The sequence below is a fragment of the Equus quagga genome, chromosome 1, assembly GCF_021613505.1.
Source record: "Equus quagga isolate Etosha38 chromosome 1, UCLA_HA_Equagga_1.0, whole genome shotgun sequence".
Taxonomy (NCBI): Eukaryota; Metazoa; Chordata; class Mammalia; order Perissodactyla; family Equidae; genus Equus; species Equus quagga.
This window is the reverse complement of record NC_060267.1, coordinates 134564381-134584460: the sequence shown is the minus strand read 5'-3', so window position 1 is coordinate 134584460 and position 20080 is coordinate 134564381. Positions and strand designations below refer to the sequence as shown.

At 57.9% G+C, this 20080-nt stretch overlaps 4 protein-coding genes across 13 annotated transcripts in view; 2 read left to right on the top strand and 2 right to left on the bottom strand.

Annotated features, from left to right (window-relative positions):
- Window positions 1-478, bottom strand: part of PCBP4 (poly(rC) binding protein 4) — a 10691-nt gene extending 10213 nt beyond the window's left edge. For both annotated transcript variants that reach the window (XM_046679687.1, XM_046679608.1), the window contains exon 1: window positions 292-478. The gene's annotated coding sequence lies outside the window, so the exon portion shown is untranslated. The remainder of the gene's footprint in view (window positions 1-291) is intronic.
- Window positions 479-1522: 1044 nt separating this feature from the next.
- Window positions 1523-6193, bottom strand: ABHD14B (abhydrolase domain containing 14B). 2 transcript variants are annotated; one of them, XM_046663682.1, is made up of 4 exons: window positions 5680-6193; window positions 4530-4893; window positions 3020-3261; window positions 1523-2625 (listed from the first exon to the last, which is right to left on the bottom strand). In XM_046663682.1, the coding sequence occupies exons 2-4, from the start codon at window positions 4738-4740 to the stop codon at window positions 2449-2451; spliced, it is 630 nt and encodes a 209-aa protein (XP_046519638.1). In that variant the 5' UTR covers window positions 4741-4893; window positions 5680-6193; the 3' UTR covers window positions 1523-2448. The 2 variants fall into 2 exon arrangements, with proteins under 2 accessions (XP_046519638.1, XP_046519629.1); XM_046663673.1 differs by having other exon boundaries at window positions 4530-4765.
- Window positions 4915-12437, top strand: ABHD14A (abhydrolase domain containing 14A). Of its 7 annotated transcripts, none has more exons than XM_046663623.1 (7): window positions 4915-5538; window positions 7698-8015; window positions 8454-8555; window positions 9274-9485; window positions 9663-9778; window positions 11618-11853; window positions 12074-12437. In XM_046663623.1, the coding sequence occupies exons 3-7, from the start codon at window positions 8508-8510 to the stop codon at window positions 12254-12256; spliced, it is 795 nt and encodes a 264-aa protein (XP_046519579.1). In that variant the 5' UTR covers window positions 4915-5538; window positions 7698-8015; window positions 8454-8507; the 3' UTR covers window positions 12257-12437. The 7 variants fall into 7 exon arrangements, with proteins under 7 accessions (XP_046519579.1, XP_046519572.1, XP_046519613.1 ...); XM_046663616.1 differs by having other exon boundaries at window positions 7655-8015; XM_046663641.1 differs by lacking the exon at window positions 4915-5538 and adding an exon at window positions 6812-6932.
- Window positions 12438-13984: 1547 nt separating this feature from the next.
- Window positions 13985-19116, top strand: ACY1 (aminoacylase 1). Of its 2 annotated transcripts, XM_046663609.1 has the most exons (15): window positions 13985-14213; window positions 14612-14723; window positions 15456-15520; window positions 15610-15714; window positions 16113-16207; window positions 16487-16563; window positions 16653-16742; window positions 16843-16899; window positions 17241-17314; window positions 17400-17449; window positions 17565-17709; window positions 17812-17880; window positions 18504-18583; window positions 18708-18768; window positions 18852-19116. In XM_046663609.1, exons 2-15 carry the CDS (start codon window positions 14630-14632, stop codon window positions 19014-19016), a joined length of 1227 nt encoding a protein of 408 aa, XP_046519565.1. In that variant the 5' UTR covers window positions 13985-14213; window positions 14612-14629; the 3' UTR covers window positions 19017-19116. The 2 variants fall into 2 exon arrangements, with proteins under 2 accessions (XP_046519565.1, XP_046519566.1); XM_046663610.1 differs by lacking the exon at window positions 15456-15520 and having other exon boundaries at window positions 13987-14213.
- Window positions 19117-20080: the final 964 nt, after the last annotated feature.

Here is a 20080-nt window from a genome sequence, read left to right as displayed (position 1 = left end):
GAGGTCGAGAGAAGAGCAGGTCCAAAGGACAGAAACAGCAGGTGGGATGAGGGCTTCAGATCTGGGGTCTCAGGTCCAGGAAGCCCCTCCTTGGTGCTGGGGGCTCTTTGGGCAGACCAGCGCCCCCCACCTGTGCAGGCCTGGGCCCGTGTGGGACAAGGAACGTGTTCCTCACAGTCTCCCAGTCCCCCAAACCCGGGACCCGGCCTGTGGACTCGGGCGCGGGCTCCCGCCCCCGGCCGAACCCCCAAACTTCGCGGCCCGCGGTGCCCCGCCCGCCCCGCGCCCTACCTCGCTGGGGCTGTCCTGCGGCGGCGGCGGCGGCGCGGCGGCTGGGCCGCTCAGTCCCACATTGTCCCCGGGAGAGGCGGCCGCTCACAACTGCGAGTGACATCAGCTGCGAACAATGAGGGGTTTGACAGGCGCGGAGCCCGGCCGGCCCGGAGCCCGGCTCCGCGCCCCCCCCCCCCCCCCCCCCCCCCGCCCCGCCCGGCCAGGCCCCTCCCCGCCCCCTCCCCGGATCCGATTACAGCGCGGCGGGCCCGCCCCAGCAGCCCCAGTGCCGCAGCCGCCCGCCCCGCCCCGCCCCGCGCGCCGCGGTGCGCCCCGAGCGGCGGCCGCTGCTGGGAGGGCTGTGCGACCCTCCCCTCGCAGCTCCTCCAGGCCCGCGAGCCGGGGGCGAGGTGGGATCCGGCCTGAAGCGCGGTGCAGCCGCGGTCCTCCCCTCGCCGCCCGCGCTGCGCCCGACTCCGAGTTCCTCTGCTCTCGGCCGGCCAGTCCTTCTGGCCCGGGCCGCCCGCCCGGCGCCTCTGCCGGGCCCCTACACCCCCTTATCGGCCTCGGCCCCGCCGCCAGCCCCCGCGCTGCCCCGCTCCGGCTCAGGTCCCTCGGAGCTCGGACTTCGACCCTCCGCCGGGCCCGGTTCCTGGCTCTCCTCGCTTCTGTGCCATCCATCCCCGCGTGGGGCTGTCGCCCACCAAGACCCGCACCCCTCAGCCACCCACAGCTTCCGCGAGGCCCGGCCCTCATCCGCCCAGGACAGGTTACCCGACCAGCTGGGGGAGGGGCCTGAGAGCGGTGTGACCCTGTGCACCCCGCCCCGTGATTCCCCCAAAGCTACCCCCAGAATTCCTTTTGGGGCTAGGGTCGCAAGAGACGCGGCGCAGTTGAGTACTCTACTCGGGGACGGGGACGGGGAGGAGCTGGGCTGTTCCCAAGCCCTCTCCTTGCCCCACTGCACCCCTGCCGCTGTCTCCTGGGGAGCAAATCTACCTCCCCCTCTCCTCCGTAATCGGCTCAGCCTGGTCCCACTGACCTCCACCTCCCCTCATAGCTGAGTCTCTTGGCACCTGGGTGTGTGTGGGTGGGGAGGGGAATCCAATCTCCCTTCCCCTCCATCTGGCCTGGTGGACAAAGGGCAGGGGGACCATCTGGTCCCGCCAGGATGGGGGAGGGGCCCACCGTGACGGTCCCAAGGCGCGGGGGAGGGGCGGCGCTCTGGAGACAGCAAGAGCCTGCGGGGTCTAATTGCATCACTTTATTTCACCGACCTCTACTCTCGTCTCCCCATCCCCCAAACCTCAGAGCAGGAAACAAGCTTGGCTGAGAAGACCCAGGCCTAAACACCTGGAGAGGTGTGGAACGCCCAGAAGGGGGGAGAAAAGCAGGGAGATCTAAGGGTTGAAGGGGTGGCCCTCCCCTTTTGGGGGGCAATTCTGGTCTAGGGCCAGCTGCAACCTGTGGCTGAATGGAGTCCAGGGCTGGCCACACTCTAAGCCTGGCAGGGGATCTCTTGCAAGAGCTGACCCTTGGGGTCTCCACCTTCCCAGACACTGGGATGCTGCATGGTTGGGAGGGCATATGTGCCTGTGCAAGTGCTTATGTGGAAGCACGAGTATCCATGTGTGTATGTGCATGCAATGCAAAGCTGCACGTGACAGTGTGCATGTCAGTCCAGAGTTGCATGTACCATGTGGTTGCTCCCAAGTGAAGGGTCATATTTGGGAACACAGATGGCTCCATTGTATAAGCATGCATGTGGGCATGTATGTATCTGTGGCCTAAGAGGGAGGGGTAGGGGGTGTGAGTATCCTGCCGGAGCAGCCAAAGCAGGAGGTGGGAGGCAGGAGGGGGAGGCTGGACAGAGCAGAGGAAGGAGTCCAAGCCCAGCAGGAAAGCCTATAGGAGAAGCTCAACTAATGAATTACCCTCCACCAGATTACGTCCCTTGAATTTTTTTCTCTTGATTTCACCTCCTCAGTCTGTCACTGCAAGAGAAAAAGAAAGAGGAAAAGACAGACAGACCCCAAAAAACAAGAACCCAGATAGCCAGACAGACACACCTGTTGCATATGCACGATGAGCAGGAGCCCATGGAGGGAGTGGGACAGAATGAGAGAGAGAGCCCAAGGCAGGCAAGCAGCCCACTCCCGTCAGCAGGGCTGGGCGTCATAGCCCCTGCAGGAAAGCCAGCAAGCCTGTATGCCACTCTTCAGGTTTGTCAAGATAACAGGGGTGCCCTGCCCCCTCCATGACCAACACCCGGTGGTTGGGCAGCTGCTTCAGGTGCTCAAAGCTGGTCTGACCCATGGGGTCCTGGTCTCCATATACGATAAGAGCTGAGGTCTAGAGAAAAGAAAGGAAGGCAGAGTCAACAGGGACCTGCCACACCTGCCCTGGTCTCCTAGACATCATCTCCAGCCCTCCCCATCACTTCAGACGCTCCCCGGGTCACCCAAATGAGGAGGAGGGACAAGCTGGCCCAGTGGGTGGGGGAAGAGGCCCCAGCTCCCAAGGGACAGGGGCATGGATTTGTGTCTGCCCCAGCACACAGTTTAGGACAGGGCTTGGCACAGTAATCTGCTGCTAAGTAAACCAAAGGGCAGAGTTTAGTGGTTCAGCTCCTCCCAGAAGCCACCCCTTGGTTACCCCACCCCCATATAAGGAAAGGCCCTGGGATGGACCCTTCCTTGCTCCGGGCAGGGGGGCAGGGGCATCTCAGCCTCCCACATAGGTGTACCTTCACACTGGCATAGTCGGCAGCACTGATTTTGTCAGTGCAGATGGGGGCCACTGGCACATAGCCCCGGACCTGGGAGCCAGGGGCCGTCAGGAAGGGTAGGGAGTACATGCCACTCAAGGACGGGCTGATCACAACTGGGGGGCCCAGGTCCAAGGCATCCACCACAGCTCCCAGAAAGCTGCTGGGGACTAGCTCCCCAATAGGTGCAGGGGCTGCTGCTTCCCTGGAGCGCCCCAGACCTGCAAAGATTCAAGTGTAGGAGAGACAAGGACAAGTACGGTGAGTGGGGAAACAGGGGAAAGAGGGTCTCTTCCTCCAAGAAGCCCTCCTAGGTCAATCTCTCTATGCCAGGTTCCTGCAACACAGTGTGCCTGGGTTTATTCCTACAGAAGCCTAGATCTGTCATATCTGTGGCAAACATGAGGCATTTCCCTCCATGTCTGTACCCATCTTCCCCAACAGGACAGTGTCCTGGAAAGAATCAGGCTCTGAAGTCCAACACTGCTGGGTCCAAGTCCCAATTCTCCATTTACCACCTATGTGACCTTGGGAAAGTCCCCTGAGCCCTCTCTGGGCTGCTCAGTGTCTCCATCTGCTAAAAGGAGATAACAATGGTATTCAACATTTAAGATTGTTGTGAAAACTGAGTTAACTGCTTAAGAGGCACCTAACCCAGGGTTGGCAGGGTGGGTGCCTTGAGGACAGTGGCTGAGGAGGTGGCTCTGCATTCGTACCTCCCCTCCAATTAGTCAGTCTCTACCTTCCCCAGAAAGATTAGCTCAAGACCTTTGCCTTGAAGCTCAGCCCAACCGTCAGAACCAATCCCATCCAGGCCTGCAGACCCGCCCTTGGACACTGAAACCATACCAGCCCTGGCTGGTGAGGGGAGCAGGTCAGCCATGCTGGCCCTTCCACACTTGGCACCATGGGCTGGGGCCTGCCGGTCCAGGTTAAGACTAGCAGTCTGGTGCTGTCCCACCTCTCCCAGAACCTAGCTTAGGGCTTTGTATGTGGGATCATGACTGGGGGCTTAGCCTCCCAATAAGCCCTGCCCTGCCCCAAAAGGTGCCAGGAGACTCAGTCTCTCTCCTCAGGGCCTCCAACAGAGCCTGTAGTTATGGCTCTGTCAAAACATCTTACTTCCAATCAGCTGAGCGCCAGTTATGATGCGTCAGGTACTGGCCACATACTCATGTGGATAATCTCCTTTCATTCTCACTAGAGCCAGCTCCCAAAATGAGTGTGGTTATCTCCCCTTACAGATGAGGAAATAGAGGCTCAGAGACACTGAGACACTGCCCCGGGCAACACAGTTAGAGGCAACTAGCCAGTGTCCAGACCACATCCGGATCAGGGCTAGAGAAGTTCGAAGGCCCTTGCTGTGTGTGCTGTGCCCTGTCAGTCTCAGCGCCCAGCCTGGCTAGGTCCTCCCAGTCCCACAGCCCCCAGCCCTGGGTCCCCTTTGAGGCCCCCACCTGCCCTGTCCAGAAGCCTGCCCCAGAAGTACCTGGCAAGTCAATGGCCACAGCCCGGTAGCCAGCCTGGGCCAGCCTGTGCAGTGTGCCCAGGTTCTGCCAGGTCTCAGAGGAGAAGTGGATGCCATGCAACAGCAGCACAGAGAATCGGGCGGCCTGCCCACCGCCCGGCCGAGCCTCCCGGAAGAAGAGGCTCTGGCCCTGCACCTGGACGGTGCCCTCCTGCTGCTCCACACCTGCCATACCTGCCGTCGTGCTGGTGAAGCACCTGTGGTTCAAGGCCAGGCTGGTGAGGAGCCACAGAACACCCTGCTCAGGTGGAGCAGGGAGACCGCCACGGAGAGGGTGGGGTCCCTCGGGAAGCAGGAAGGAGGCTCCCAGAACTCCACAAACAGGCTTTGGGGTAAGGAAGACCTAGGTGTTATTTCTGCCTCTGCCACTCACTTAATGGTATGACCTTGGCCCTCAGTTTCCTCATCTGAAATACAGGACAATAAGGCCTACCTCAAGAATTAACGAGTTAAAAAAGCTGACGTGAAAAGTGCCTGCCCTTGGAAAGAACTCAATACATGGGGCTCCCATTACATTATTGTCCTCACTGTTATTATTCTTTTCTACAAATGGGGATAATACAATAGTACTTAGCTCATAGGGGGTTGATAGGATTAAATGAGGCCACGCATGTAAAACACTGGCACCGTGCCTAGCACCGTGCCTAGGAAATGCTCAACCAACAATAAGTAGCTGACGATTTTGTTTATCAACCTCTTTCTCTTCAAAGCACTGTTACAGAGTCGCAGGTTGGCACCGCAGGTCAGAGGGGGTCGGGGTGGGAGTAAAAAAAACATTTTCCGGAGGCGGAAACCGGAGCGCTGAGCTGGGAAAGCCTTTGGAGTTCCGGCCCGCAAGGGACGCGGGGTGCTCAGCGCACTGCCCACTGGGGCGCAACGCGCTGACGCGGCGGTCACGGGCGCGGTCACCGGCGCCGCCGCGGCTCGCTCTGTCCCCTCCGAGGACCTCGGTTCTGGCTCGCTGTGCCTGGTAAGGCGCACGCGGAAGAGGTGGGGGCAGACCCGAGGGAGGGGACCTGGGGAGTCGTGATGAGAAAGAGGAGAAACGGAGTAGGTGGGGGTGGGTTCTAACTGGAGAGAGGAAGAGAGGTCGGGGGCGCAGAGCAGGTACCTGGGGAGCGGCGTGGGCTTGCGCAGACAGCAGACAGGCGAGTGCTAACGGCGGATGGGGCCCTGGGCGGGGAAACAGGAAAGGGGCTGGGGCGGGGAAGCGGGGATGTGGCCTGGGAGCAGGGGCCGGGCCCTGCTCCTGGGCGCCCTCTTGTGGCCACAAGCTATGGCAGGTCCAGTCAATGCTGCTAGATCATCTTTCTTCTCACAGCAGCTTCAGTTTCCCGCAGCCCCTCGGCCCCTCGTGTCCTAAGCACCGGGCTGGATGCGACCCCGAAACCCTCAGCGACCTGCCCCACATGCACGTAGAGGGGATCGAGGAGGAGGGTTCCTCTGGGGTCGCATACCTACTGCTCCCCCGCCCCTTCTCATCTCCAGCCTGAACTGCCTGGGTCTAGAGTCCTGCGCCTGGCAAGCAGTTGAGACCCAGCAGGTTTGAGTGCAAGGCTCTGCCAATGTCCAGCCAGGTGGCCTTGATCGTTTTCTCAACGCCTCTGAACCTGTTTCCTTGCCTGTAGAATGGGTGTGATGTTGTCCACCTCACAGGGTGCTAATAAGGAGTTAATCCTGTGCGCTCTGCGCAGCCTCTGTGTACTAGGTCTGGCTGCCACGCCAAGCCCTGAGCCTAGGGGCAGACTAGACGTTGGTCACACATCGCCAACTAGGATAGGTGCCATAAAGAGACGTGAAGGAGCCCAGAGGCCACCGCGGGCTCTGACGGAGTGCGTGCACGTGTGTGCATTTGTAGGGGTCAGGGAAGTGGTTGAGCTGAGACCTGGAGCTGCTGCATAACGATAATACTTGGCATTTACATAGCGAGGTCCGCGCCAGACACTGTTCTAAGGCTTGTGGTGGTGACAATTATCTGTGGTCCTCAAGACAATCCTTGTCCTAAACCCCACTTTACAGACGAGAGACTGAGCCAGGGTGGAGACGTTCTGGTGGGAAGAAGCCGGGTGGCTCTCCCCCGGCTCTCAGGCCGAAAACAATCCGGAAAATCTGGACTAGGGGCCCGGCCTGCGTGCTTTGGGGCGCCGTTCCCTCGTCCCCCCTCCTTCGGGGCTGCTAGGCGGGAGGCCTGCCACTGCGGACTGCGCAAGCGCGCCTCCGTGACCCGGCTGTCCGCTTCCTAGTGTCAGCAGCAGCCTGCAGAGCGGCAGCGGCAGTGCCAGGGTCGCGGCGCTATTTGGCAGCTGGTTCCGCGTGGGCGGGGCCCCTCCTGCGGTGGCTGGCCAGGTAGTCCCGGTCGGCCCGGTGAGTGTCCCCGGGGAGTAAGGCCGGCAGGTTGCCTGGGGGCAAGCCATCCTTGCTCCGCCCTTTGCCCCCACCGCTCTCGGGCAAAGTCCTGCGGTAGAGGCAGGCGCTGGGGCCGCGGGTGTGCGTGTGTTTGTGTGTTGTGTGTGTGCGCGCGCGTCTGCCTACGTGTGTTCCTGGGGGTTTGGGTGTACGTGAGTGTCGGTGTGATGTGTATCAGTGTTTCTGTGCGCCTATGTTGCGGGGTATGTTGGTCTGTCTGCCCGCTTGTGTCTCTATATGTCTATTGTGTGTATTTCTGTGTGTGCGTGTGATTTTGAGGGTGTGTGTCTACTTGCGTGTCTTTGTGTGTATTTCTGAGAGTCCGTGTGTGAGTGTCCTGTCTGTGCATGTATGTTTCTTGTGTGGGTGTGTGGTTTTAGGGTTGTGTGTATGACTGTGTGCTTCAAATTTCAGGGTCTGCATATGATTTTGAAAGCGTGTGTGTATCCATCTGCCTTCCTAATGCCTGACTGTATGCGTGATTTCGAGGGTGTGTATTTCAAGGGATGGGTTGCGCACAGGCGTGTGCAAGGAAGCTGCCTACGTGCAGGGAATAGCTTATGCAGCAGAAAAGCGTGTGGGGCAAGACTCGATGTTTGTGTGTACACCTTTGTGTCGTTGTCAATGCGTATGCCGAGGACCTAACGCCGGTACACCTTCCTACCCCCTTGTATCTGTAGCGTAGACTCGGTTGCCAGATACCCGGCCCCTATCGTTCTCTAGTGCTCCAGCTGCCTGGGTTGCCAAGGCAACGGGCGAAGTCCCGCCCCTCCCTACTCGGAGAGGCGCCAGGGCTCCCCAGGCCCACCACAAGAAGAGGTCCAGCGAGGATGCTCCCCCTGGTGGGAACATAGGCTAACGCCGCGTTGGAGGCGTGCGTCAGAAGCTGTTCCGGTCGGAAAGAAGAGAGGAGCCCGCTCTTCCTCTGCTCAGCTCCTAGCTCTCCATCAGCACCGGAGGGGCTGCCACTGTCCACTCACCACCTGACCTGGGAGCCTAGGGGTGGGGGCTTGGAAAACATCCCCAAGGCGTCTCAGAGAGGTAGGTGGGGCCCGAGGTGAGTCCCCAGCTCCTAGCTGCTGCTGGCGCCCACTTGGCACTCAATAAAGATGTGTTTACTGGAACCTGGGGAGAAGGCAGGTGTGCTCATCCTAGGCCCAAGACGTGATGACAGGTCAGCCTCGGTTCAAGTCCACTGTCTTATTGAAATCTCACAGGAGGCTTAGGAGGGCAGCCAGTGAGGTTACCCTTCTCCCCATTTTACTGACAAACTGAAGACACACAGCCAGGAAGTGGCAGAATGGAGTCTCAAAGCCAGAGCTAACTGCTCTGTCTGGGTCCTGGGTCCTGAGGTCTGCCTTCTGGGCTAGCAAAGTACCCAGACTGGAGGAATCCATGAAGCAGGTCATTTGGCATGAAGCTGGGGCGGGGGAATGGCATTCATCTCTCCAGCCTCCATGCTGCCCTTTCCATTTCTAGGTCTACCGTGCTCCTCCCTGGTCCCACATACCCTCATACTTCAGCATTTCCTCCATGATGGATATTCTCCGTGAGCCCTCCTCCCAATTAACATCAGCTGGGGTAGAGCACTATTCTCATCAATTGTTAAACATGTTCTGATTGTAGCATTATTATAGGCAGTGTGATCAAAAGAACCATTTCCAAACATGCCCTCAGTGGACGTCGCTTTGCACAGTCTTTCACCTTTGATGTCCTGCACCATTCTGTCCACCAGCAAGGCTCCAGTTCATACGTCACTCCCCAGCCCCATGGTTTCCTCCTTGGCAAACTGAGTCTGGCCTGGTAGTTAGGAACCCAGCCCTAGGTTCAAATTTGAGTTCCCCCACTTGCTACTCTGCACTCTGGGCAAGAGAATTTACCTCTCTAAGCTTCAGTTTCCTCTTCTGTAAGAGACTTATAATGATATCTGCTCCCCAGTGTTCTTGTGTGGATTCATGAGCCCTTGTATGTGAAGGGTCAGCACAGGGCCTGGCTGTGATCAGCACTCAATGAACGGAGGTGGTTTTAGCTGGCACAGTGATGATGGTGGTCACTGAGCATGCTTTGTGCCAGGAGGACATCTCAGATGCTCCTTCTCACAATGTGGGTTGTCTGAGCCCTTGTCCTGGCATGTGGAGTAGTTGGATGTGAACCCCAAGACCTTTGCCCAGAGCAGAGGAAAAGGCAAGGGCTGGAGATTTTCCTCTGCTGGGGGCTTCTGGTGGGGTTTGGGATGGGGTCCAGGGGGTCCTGTGGCGGCTCAGCCCCAGCCGCTTCTCCCTCTCCTCTCCTCCTCCAGACTATGGTACAGACCTCCATGAGCCGGTCCCAGGTAGCCCTGCTGGGCCTGGGCCTGCTGCTCATGCTGCTACTGTATGTGGGACTGCCAGGCCCCCCTGAGCAGACCTCCTGGCTCTGGGGAGACCCCAATGTCACAATCCTGGCTGGTCTCACCCCTGGCAACTCTCCCATCTTTTACCGCGAGGTGCTCCCGCTCCACCGGGCACGCAGGTGGGTGCTGACCCCAGGGTGTAATGGAAAGACTAGGCCTAAGGGGAGTCCCTTTGTGGAACCCCAGCTCAACTCAGGGTCCTCAGGGCCTGGGAGGGCAGTGGGAGAAACCTCGGAAAAAAGAAGAGGGGGCCACTCCCAGACCCCCAGGACATACACTCTCCTGTGTGCCCACAGGGTGGAGGTGGTGCTGCTCCATGGAAAGGCCTTTAACTCCCACACGTGGGAGCAGTTGGGCACGCTGCAGCTGCTGGCGCAGAGGGGCTACCGGGCCGTGGCCCTTGACCTCCCAGGTGAGAGCCCCCTCCCCTGGGTCTAGGAAGGCAGCCTGCAACAGGTGCAAGGGACAACTTCACAGAGGGGGCACTTGGAGGGGTAGGAAAGCCCTAAGGTGTGGCCGGGGGGGTATCTTGACCCCAATGTCTGGACAAGCAGTGGCAGGTTGCAACACAAGATGACAACACGAAAAGGTCTGTGTTTTTATTTTCTGCCTTTATTTTGTTTTGTACTTGAAAACGGCGGGGTGGATTGTTACGGTCACAGAGCACATAGAGGCGTAACTCACTTCACAAGCGATTGCAGATGCTCCTTCTCACAATGTGGGTTGTCTGAGCCCTTGTCCTGGCATGTGGAGTAGTTGGATGTGAACCCCAAGACCTTTGCCCAGAGCAGAGGAAAAGGCAAGGGCTGGAGCTTTTCCTCTGCTGGGGGCTTCTGGTGGGGTTTGGGATGGGGTCCAGGGGGTCCTGTGGCGGCTCAGCCCCAGCCGCTTCTCCCTCTCCTCTCCTCCTCCAGACTATGGTACAGATCTCACTGTACTTTTTATGACAAACTACCTAACTTTTTGTTTTTTTACCTACACAAATGATTTATGCCATCATTCTTGTCATTAAAAAATCAAACAAGGGGGCCGGCCCCGTGGCCGAGTAGTTAAGTTCGCGCGCTCCGCTGCAGCGGCCCAGGGTTTCCCTGGTTCGGATCCTGGGCGTGGACATGGGACTGCTCATCAGGCCACGTTGAGGCGGCATCCCATGTACCACAATTAGAAGGACCCACAACTAAAATATACAACTATATACTGGAGGGATTTGGGGAGAAAAAGCAGTAAAAAAAAAAAAAAAAGAAGATTGGCAACAGTTGTTAGCTCAGGTGCCAATCTTTAAAAAAAAAAAATCAAACGAGTGACGCCCTCAGAGGCCCGTGCCACCTTTCTCTTCCTCTAGCCTCTGTGAGCAGTTTGGGGGTGCCAGACCTTTTTTGGGCATTTCCATACAAAGAGATACAGACAATATGCAGGATTGTGGTTGGGTTGCAAACGTGTTTGGTGTCCTGCCTGCTTAGCGAATCTGTCTGCAACTTGGTTTTCTCTCCCTGGGCCAGGTCTCACGGATCATGCCAGTCACTATGAAGCCCCCTCTCTGTAGTGTGTACCACCAGAGGGATGGACAGGTTTTATCTGGCCATTCCTCTAGTGGTGGATACGTAGGTTGATTTAGAGTTTTCAGTGTCAGTTGAAATGCTTGAGTAATGAAGCTGAAGCATCTTTGGAATGCTTCTTTGAGCATGTGGGTAGATCAAAGGACAATTGATGGGTTAAAGGACACACATTCTTAAAAGTTTGACAAATATTACCTTACCCTTCAAAAATGCTTATGGACTTATCCTCCCAGCAGTCGTTTATGAATGTGCCTGTTTCCCCACATCTTCCCCAACACTGTGTATTATCGGGTTTTTTTAGTTTTGCCAATATGATGAGTGAAGAATGTGTCTAGGGGCTGGCCCTGTGGCATAGTGGTTAAGTTTGGCACGTTCTGCTTTGGGGGCCTGGGTTCACGGCTTCAGATCCTGGGCACTGACCTACACCACTTCTCAGCCATGCTGTGGCAGCTACCCACATACAAAAAGAGGAAGATTGGCACAGATGTTAGCTCAGGGCTAATCTCCCTCAGCAAAAAAAAGAAAAAAGATGTTTTTCTAGCAGGCCTATCACATTACAAAAAATGGCTTCTAGGAAGTTTGGGGTAGCATGTGTCATGTGACACTGCTCCCCATCTCTTTCCCCCACTATGGTGGGCGGGAACTCCTAAGCTCCTGCCCAGCCTTCCTCAGCTGGTGCCTTCTGCTATTCCCAGGTTTTGGGAACTCAGCACCATCAAAGGAGGCAAGCACAGAGGCAGGGCGGGCAGAGCTGCTGGAGCAAGTGCTGCGGGACCTGGAGGTGCAGAATGCCGTGCTGGTGAGCCCCTCCCTGAGTGGCCACTATGCCCTGCCCTTCCTGATGCGAGGCCACCACCAGCTGCATGGATTTGTGCCCATCGCACCCACCTCCACGCAGAACTACACCCGGGAGCAATTCTGGGCTGTGAAGGTACTGGGAGAAGGGTCTCCAAAGGTGCTGGCTTCCTGTCCCTGACTCAAGTCATGGGGGGAGAGAACTCAGATACTCAGATCTCACTTGGAGGACACATGGCCCCATCCCTGATCTGGATAGAAGAGATGGGGTGTTTGGGGAAGATTTGCCAAGGAGGTGGCTTGAGGGTCCATCCCCCTCAGGCCCCAGGACCACGGCCCCTTGCCTTGCCCTACAGACCCCGACTCTCATCCTGTATGGGGAGCTGGACCGCATCTTGGCTCGTGAGTCGCTGCGGCAGCTCCGCCACCTGCCCAACCACTCCGTGGTGAAGCTGCGTGACGCAGGCCATGCCTGCTACCTCCACAAGCCGCAAGACTTCCACCTTGTCCTCCTTGCCTTCCTTGACCACCTGCCTTGAGCTCGCCCACAGCCCAGGCCCCAGGCCTGGCCTGAACTTGGAGGATCTGGACCAGCCTCCCACCAAAGAGGCAGAGCCGGGGATTGGAGGACAGAGGCCAGAGGGCCAGGCCCAGTGAGGATCTCTCATTTCATCTCACAGGCACAATAAAAAAAAAAAAAAGCATTTTTGTCATGTCTGGGGAGTGACAGGTTCCATTTCCTGGCGTTGCTGCAGGTGGGGCAGGAGTGAGAGGCAAGTCTGGGACTGCTTCAGGTCTGGGAGCTAGAGGGCGTGCTCCAGCAGCCTGGGAAAGTTAAGAACATGGGCTACTTCCTAGCTGGCTGCCCTCACCACTCTGTGCCTCAGTTTATTCATCTATAAAATGGGCATGATGGTAACACCTAGCTCAAAGGTGGTTTTAGGATTGAATGAGTCTGGGTAAGTGGAGCACTTGGCCGCACAGGGCTGGGGGTGGAGGGTGGGAGAGGGAGTGTTACTACTGCTGCATGATCACTGGGATTTGTGGGAAATCCGGGGTCTGGCAGCTGAGCCAAGTCAGGAATGCAGGAACTATGGCCAAAGGGAGCAGGATGTGTAGAGGTGGGAGTGGGGAATGTGGTTTAATAATTAACACAGCGTTGTTGGGGAACCAAGCCTGGGTATGTGTGGGTCAGCAGGCCAGACTTAAACCCCAGGAGGGCTGGGATTGACCCCTACCCTCCAAGCTTGCCTCTTCTGGGCCCAGAGGTTGAAGTCTTCAACCCCTGCCCCTCCCCAAACTGACAGCCTCTGGAGCAGAGGGCAGAACTGGCTGAGAGACAAAGGGCAGCTGGGCACACATGTGGGCAGCTACTACTGTGGGCAGCCTGTATGTGGACAGTGGGACACCTCCCTTTATCAATACCTCCCTCTCTGGTGACTGCAGAAGAGCCAGGGAGCCTGGCATGGGGTCAGCCAAGAGCGTGCCACCTGTATGCTTTTGTGCTGTTTCCCCACCTCTCACACTGTCCTACAGCATCACAATTACATCCTCTTGCTGCGACATCCTCCGTCACACAGACGCTGGCACAACCAACCACCATCTCACACTCCTATTGTCATACCCACTGTGTCATTGTTTCCGTGTCATTGTCACACGGTCATACCCACTGATACACACTGTTAGGTTTGCCCACACAGTGGCACGTGCACACGATCACACACTTGGTCATACGTGCGCCTGTCCGTCCATTTATCCCTCATTCCTGGCACGCTGTCCGGGCGCCCGCTCTGTGCTCCGCCAAGGACAGAATCCTACGGGTTCATGGACCGGCCTCCTGGAGCTCACAGTCTCGCAGGACAGATAGTAACCAATAACCTCTCCACACAGGGAGCTGAGGCAGGCAGGACCTCCCGGACTTGCTGACGCATGAAAAGGGTAGAAGTAGGAGACTCCCAGTAGGGGGTGGGGGGGCAGGCAGAGCCAGCTCCGGCAGGACTTCGCACCGCAGTACCCTGAGAACAAAGGGGCACCAAGGCCGCGGCCGCGACTTTTTGGGGTCAGTGCCCGCCCTCCTTTCCGCCAATCAGGAGGTTGCAGGAGGTGGAGCCCTCTGGGGGTGGGAGCATCGGGAGTTCTGCCCAGGCCCAAGGGCGGGGCCTGGAGGGGGCGTGTCCTGCTGGGCGGGGTGGGGCCTGCGGGAGCAGGGCCTGCCGGGAGGCAGCTGCCGGGGGGCCGGATTCGAATTCCTGGCCTCGGATAACCCCGCCCAGGCTGAAGCCAGGGGCAGGCAGAGTCGCCCGCACCGACGCGGCCGTAGAGACTGGGACGGCCCTTTTCCGCCGTCTTCGGTGCAGCCCCGCGATCTGGTCCGGCCACGTGGTGGGCGGAGCTGGGCGGTTCTGAGCCTGCGACTCCTTAAGACCCTGAGTCCCGGCCACAGTTCCGGGCTGGCGTTGAGAGACGAGCGCGGCCCTACGACCAGCAGAGAGCGAGGTGGGGTGCCCTGTAGAGGGGTAGCGGGATCTGGGACTCCCTGGCATGAAATCCGGGCAATTGGGACAATTTTTTTGAGGAGGGTGGGGGGAGTCGATGTCTGGGTTTAAACCTGGCACAGCTACTCTCCGGCTGTCCTTGAACCTCTCTGAGCTTCAGCTTTCTCCTCTATAAAGTAGGCATTCAGAGGCAAGAACTTCTTGGGGCCCTTTTGGGTATTAAATAAGCACGGCACCTGAAACGGAATGGGGCTCTGTAACTGGAAGCTCCGAAACAGGGTGTCCTCCTCCTGTCGGAGGTACGGAAAACCGCCTGCCCTGGGGAGGGGCCTTGTACAGATAGAGTCCACCAGACCCCAGCAGCTGGGACTGGTAGGCAGCCACTCGCTGTGCCCCCAGCTCACCACCAGCGGCGCCATGGCCAGCAAGGGTCGCGAGGATGAGCACCCATCCGTGACGCTCTTCCGCCAGTACCTGCGCATCCGCACCGTCCACCCTGAGCCTGACTATGGTGAGAACGCGGCGGTTCCAGGGCCAGTGTTGGGGCCCCAGGGGCGGGAAGTCTGCTGCAAACACTCCCCAATCCCTGTCATCCAGCTGAGCCCCACTCTGCTTTCCCAAATGGCGTCCCAACTCCTCTAGCCAGTCCCTAGGTCAACAGATTGCTCAGCAGCCAGCCCCTCCTGGCTGTGGAGGAACCCGTTCCCCAGAGGCGGTGCTTCTCCAAAAGTTACTCCTGGCAGCCTTGTAAACAACACCACTTCACTCCCCAGGGCTTGGGGTGGGGGAGGGGAGACTGGGGCAACCACAGGGAAGAAGACTCTCCCAGAAGCCTGCTGAGGGTGGACAAAGGTCACAGCCCTTAGGGAATCAAGCTTGTCTGGGGATTGTGTACATGGATCTAGTCTAAATCACGTGCTCTGTGATTTACCAGCTGGGAGATGTGGAGTGAATCCCATGTCTCCACACCAGTTTCCCCACCTTTAAGGAAGGTAACAATGACACCTGCTTCTAATCCTGGACTTCTCACCTAGCCTTCCACAAAGGGTCACTGATTGGCCAAAAATATCAATTTCCTTGGGGACAGAAATGTAGGTGTCTCTGAGAGACGTCACATTGTGTTGAGGAGGCAGCAGCCCATCTGCGGGTCTGTTCCTCTGTCTGGATGTACCCTCCAGCTCTGCCTGGGCCAGTGGGAGGTGTGGGTAGGCAGAAGCAGCCCCAAGATCCTCTGTGCTCTCAGGGGCTGCTGTGGCCTTCCTTGAGGAGAGAGCCCATCAGCTGGGCCTGGGCTGTCAGAAAGTGGAGGTGAGCCTGGGCCCCTGCATAGGGAGGGGAGGTGGGCCTGGGGCACCTCCTCACCCTGTGCTGACTACCCCCTTCCTGACCTTCTTCAGGTGGCACCTGGTCGTGTGGTGACTGTGCTGACCTGGCCAGGCACCAACCCCAGACTCTCTTCTCTCTTGCTCAACTCCCACACGGATGTGGTGCCTGTCTTCAAGGTGTGTGTTGGGGCGGCAGGAGAGGGGGCAGGGCATGGGAAGGGAGTGGTGCAGGCCTTGGGGACAAAGATGAGGCAGACTTCCAATTGACCTCAGACCTCAGGGAGCCCACAGTGCTGGTACCAGTCATGACTCTCAGCATCATATGGCATTGCTCCATTCAAGCAGCTTTTGTCTAGCAGCCATTCCATGCCCACAGTGGGGTGGAGGTGGGAGGCAGAGATGAGGGATGGCCATCAGCTGCCTTCTTCAGCCCTCTTCTGTCCCCCTCACCACACCTGTCACCCAACCCTACAGTGGGCTCCTAGAACAGGGCCACAGTTGACCAGAGAGTTGACCACAGTTGGATTAATGACTAAATTTGGGGTTTGGGTCCCTCTTCCCTCCTCTGCCCCCAGGAACATTGGAGTCACGACCCCTTTGAGGCCTTCAAGGATGCTGAGGGCTACATCTATGCCCGGGGCGCCCAGGACATGAAGTGTGTCAGCATCCAGTGAGTGTCTTCCATCCCCAGTCCTGCACAGTGTCCCCACTGGCCCATTGGATTGACCCAGGACACGGGGTGATTGGAGAACCTCAAGGCCAAGGAACATCTTGACCCCTTACCTTGGGCAGGAATTACTGCTGTGACTATTGCATGACAGGGAGACTGAGGGACAGGGACTTCCCAGAGTCCCCTGCCAGGCTGTGGCAGAGCAGGGCCCAGGGTTCCAGCCTGCATGCCCAAGCATCTGGTGGCTGCCCCAGCACCTGACTTACACCCTCTCCTTAGGTATCTGGAGGCTGTGAGGAGGCTGAAGGCTGAGGGCCACCATTTCCCCAGAACAATCCACATGACCTTTGTGCCAGGTAGGAGTGGCTCAGGGAGGGGCACCTTCAGAGACAGGGGAGGGTGTGTTGGGCAGGCCCTTCATCTCACATCCCTGCTGCTTTCACAGATGAGGAGATTGGGGGTTTTCAAGGCATGAAACTGTTTGTGCAGCGGCCTGAGTTCCAGGCCCTGAGGGCTGGCTTCGCCCTGGATGAGGGTAAGGAGAGTGGCAGGCTACTGAGCAGCCAGCAGTGGGTAGGGAGACTGCTAGTGGGGGCTGGGCTGCTCCACCCTCTGAACCACCTTTCCCTTTTCAGGCCTGGCCAACCCCACTGATGCCTTCACTGTCTATTATAGTGAGCGGAGCATCTGGTGTGAGTATGGGCATCAAGGGAGGGGGGTCACTCTGCAGATAGGAGACTAGGCCAGAAGAGGCAGGGACCTGCCAAGGGTCACACAGCAAGTTGGGGCCTGAGTAGGCCTTGAACCCAGGGCCTCTGCCTCTCAGCCACTTCCTACCTGAGCTTCTTAGCGTGGGCCCTAACTGTTGAGCAGAAATCAGCTCTACACTGCTTCTACACTGGTGTGTTCTGAGGGGGACAGTGCCCTGCCAGAGGAGCTTGGAACGAAGGGAAGACCCAAGCCCACCCCAGGGCTGACTGCACTTCCAGTTCATCCCATGCTGAAGATACCCCCTCCCCGCTGCATCTCCCAGGGGTGCGGATCACAAGCACCGGGAAGCCAGGCCATGCCTCGCTCTTCATTGAGGACACAGCAGCAGAGAAACTGGTGCGTGGCACAAGGGGAGGGATTTTGGAAGTTCCTGAGGCTCTATACTGAGGCCACTCTCACAACTAACTTCACACTCTCCTAGCACAAGGTTGTGAGCTCAATCCTTGCTTTCCGGGAGAAGGAGAGGCAGAGGTGAGGCAGCCTGGGCAAGGGGGCAGGGGTCTAGAAGGCTGTGCAAGAGAGGAGGGAGGCTGAGCCACCTTTTTCTCTCGTGTTCCCCCTTGCTGCCTCTGCCCCTCCATTACAGGCTGCAGTCAAACCCCCACCAGAAGCTGGGGGCTGTGACCACTGTGAACCTGACTAAGCTAGAGGGTGGCACGGCCTTTAACGTGGTACCTGCCACTATGAGCGCCAGCTTTGACTTCCGTCTGGCACCGGATATGGACTTGAAGGTGCCACCTCCACCTGGGTTTGGAGGAGGGAGCTCGGGTCCTCAGTCCTGTCCTAGAGGCTCAGGGAGAGCCTGAGAGGTCGGTTCATCTCTGTTCTCGTAGGCTTTTGAGGAGCAGCTGCAGAGCTGGTGCCAGGCAGCTGGCGAGGGGGTCACCTTCGAGTTTGTTCAGGTATTGACAGGGGACCTACAATGGGGGAATTGTGGGAGCTGGGGAGATTGGGCTTGCCAAGTGTGTGTCACCGGAGGAGTGTGTGCTTAGTGTGCCTGCATAGGTCTGGGCATTTCTATAGCTATGAGACACATTTTATTCAACAAGCATTAGCTGTGGAGCCCACTGTGGGTGCTGGGGAATACTGTAAGGAGTTAAATTAGACACACTTCTTGCCCTTGTAGTCCTTACAGCATGAAGGGGGGAATAGTCATGAGTCAATTATTATGCCATAATATTACTTTTATGTAAGTATGAACACGTGGTCCAGGAAGGGTAGGACCTTGTACGCTGAAAACTTGTAATTGGAGTATTTGACCAGTCTGAGAGGTCTGGGAGACCCATCTTGAGGAAGGGACACTTAGGCTAGGATCTGAAGGATGGGCAGGAAGTAAGTAGATGGAGGGCAGGAGAAGGTCCCAGACCTGCAGTCTCTGAGGGACTGAAAGAGGGCCTGTGGCTGCACTGGCCAGCTGGATGTTGGGGCCAGGGGGAACCCTATATCAGGCACAGCCCACCCTACGAAGAATAGGGCCAGATGCCCGGGCCCTGTCTTGATCCTGCCATCCCTCTCCTCCCTCTAGAAGTTCACGGAGCCCCGAGTGACATCTATTGATGACTCAGATCCCTGGTGGGCGGCATTTAGCCGGGTCTGCAAGGACATGTAAGTGCACTGGCCTGCCCTCCTCTCCTTCCCTCTCCTTCCTCCACCTCCCTTTCTCCCTTCAAACCTTCCCTTGCCTTCTCCCCTCTCCACCTCCTGTTTCACCAGGCTCTTCCCTCTGCAGGAACCTCACTCTGGAGCCAGAGATCTTCCCTGCTGCCACTGACAGCCGCTATCTCCGCGAGGTGAGCCGCTTGCAGTAGAGTGGGCAGTGGGGTGGGCCTGGACGCTGGCCTTCCCCCTAACGGCTCCTCCTTGCCCTCTGCAGGTGGGGGTCCCAGCTCTAGGCTTCTCACCCATGAACCGCACACCCAGGCTGCTGCACGACCATGATGAACGGCTGCATGAGGACATGTTCCTCCATGGGGTGGACATGTACACACAGCTGCTGCCTGCCCTGGCCAGCGTGCCCGCCCTGCCCAGTGACAGCTGAGCCCCATGTTCCCCAACCTCTACCCCTGGAGCTTCCACCCTGACCAGTGCCAAGGACCCCTCTTCCCCAATGCCTAACAATAAAATATGTGTGTGGACAAGGGCGACTTCTGAAGTCTAACAGCAGGGATTTTCACGGAGCAGGGATTCTCTCATTTCTCTAGGGACGTGCTGTTACCATCCCCATTTCACAGATCAGGAAAGGGAGCTTGGCTCTGGGCACTTCCCCCGACCTCATGCTGCTCTGTGCCCCTTGACACAGCACACCCATCCAGTACTACTCAGCCATGTCTGTGGCCAGGAACAAGGGGACATAGTGCCTATTCTCAATGGCCACCATACTGATATGACTTGTAAGGTTGGGGAGACCACTCCTAATGAAGGGGATGCGAACACAAAGATCTCAGGGAACCACTCCTGGCTTTCTGGGACCACACTCAGGATTCTGAGATGTGACCAAAACTAGGGGCTAACTGGGCCCTTGCCAGATGTGAGGCAGGCAGAGGCAGCTGGCAAGGCATCACTGCTACCATCTGTCAACCCCTTAGGGTGAGAGGAAGGGGGTGTTGGGAACATGGGTTGCAGAGGAGCAGGAGCACTGGTAGACCAGGTCAGTTCATCTGAGGGTCCCCAGCACCCTGGCAGGGATCATGGGTCTGTATGTGCAGTGGTCCTCAAGCTGGGCTCCCGTCAGCCTTGCTAGGGCCCCAGGCAGTGCCAAGTCAGCCATGGCCCCAAGACCTGAGCCTGCTGCTCTAGTTGATCTGATCTAGTCCTGTTCTCACTTCCAAGAGCGTGGGGCTGGGGAGATGGGGAGGGCTGGCTTCTGAAGTTCCTAATTGTGGCCAGAAGGAAAGTCGAGAGCCTGGTTCTGTGGCCCGCAAGCTTACTCCCGGTAGTAGTAACGCTGCTCCTGGAGTTGATACGCAGCCAGGACTTTGGCCAGCTTCATCTACTTTGAACCTTCATAGCAGCCCTTTGATGCAAGTTTCACTGAGCCCCACTTTAGCTCTGCTAGAAGAGCTTGCCCAAGACCACACAGCTTGGATGTACTGGAGTCAAGAT

Coding starts and splice junctions, on each gene's coding strand:
- ABHD14B (XM_046663682.1), bottom strand. CDS start 4,740: ATGGCAGGTGTGGAGCAGCAGGAGGGCACCGTCCAGGTGCAGGGCCAG. Junction 3,262..4,529: donor TGTGGCCATTGACTTGCCAG/GTACTTCTGGGG, acceptor GAATCTTTGCAG/GTCTGGGGCGCTCCAGGGAA. Junction 2,626..3,019: donor CCGACTATGCCAGTGTGAAG/GTACACCTATGT, acceptor TCTTTTCTCTAG/ACCTCAGCTCTTATCGTATA.
- ABHD14A (XM_046663623.1), top strand. CDS start 8,508: ATGATGGATATTCTCCGTGAGCCCTCCTCCCAATTAACATCAGCTGGG. Junction 8,556..9,273: donor CCCAATTAACATCAGCTGGG/GTAGAGCACTAT, acceptor CTCCTCCTCCAG/ACTATGGTACAGACCTCCAT. Junction 11,854..12,073: donor AGCAATTCTGGGCTGTGAAG/GTACTGGGAGAA, acceptor CTTGCCCTACAG/ACCCCGACTCTCATCCTGTA.
- ACY1 (XM_046663609.1), top strand. CDS start 14,630: ATGGCCAGCAAGGGTCGCGAGGATGAGCACCCATCCGTGACGCTCTTC. Junction 15,715..16,112: donor ATGTGGTGCCTGTCTTCAAG/GTGTGTGTTGGG, acceptor CTCTGCCCCCAG/GAACATTGGAGTCACGACCC. Junction 16,208..16,486: donor ATGAAGTGTGTCAGCATCCA/GTGAGTGTCTTC, acceptor CCCTCTCCTTAG/GTATCTGGAGGCTGTGAGGA.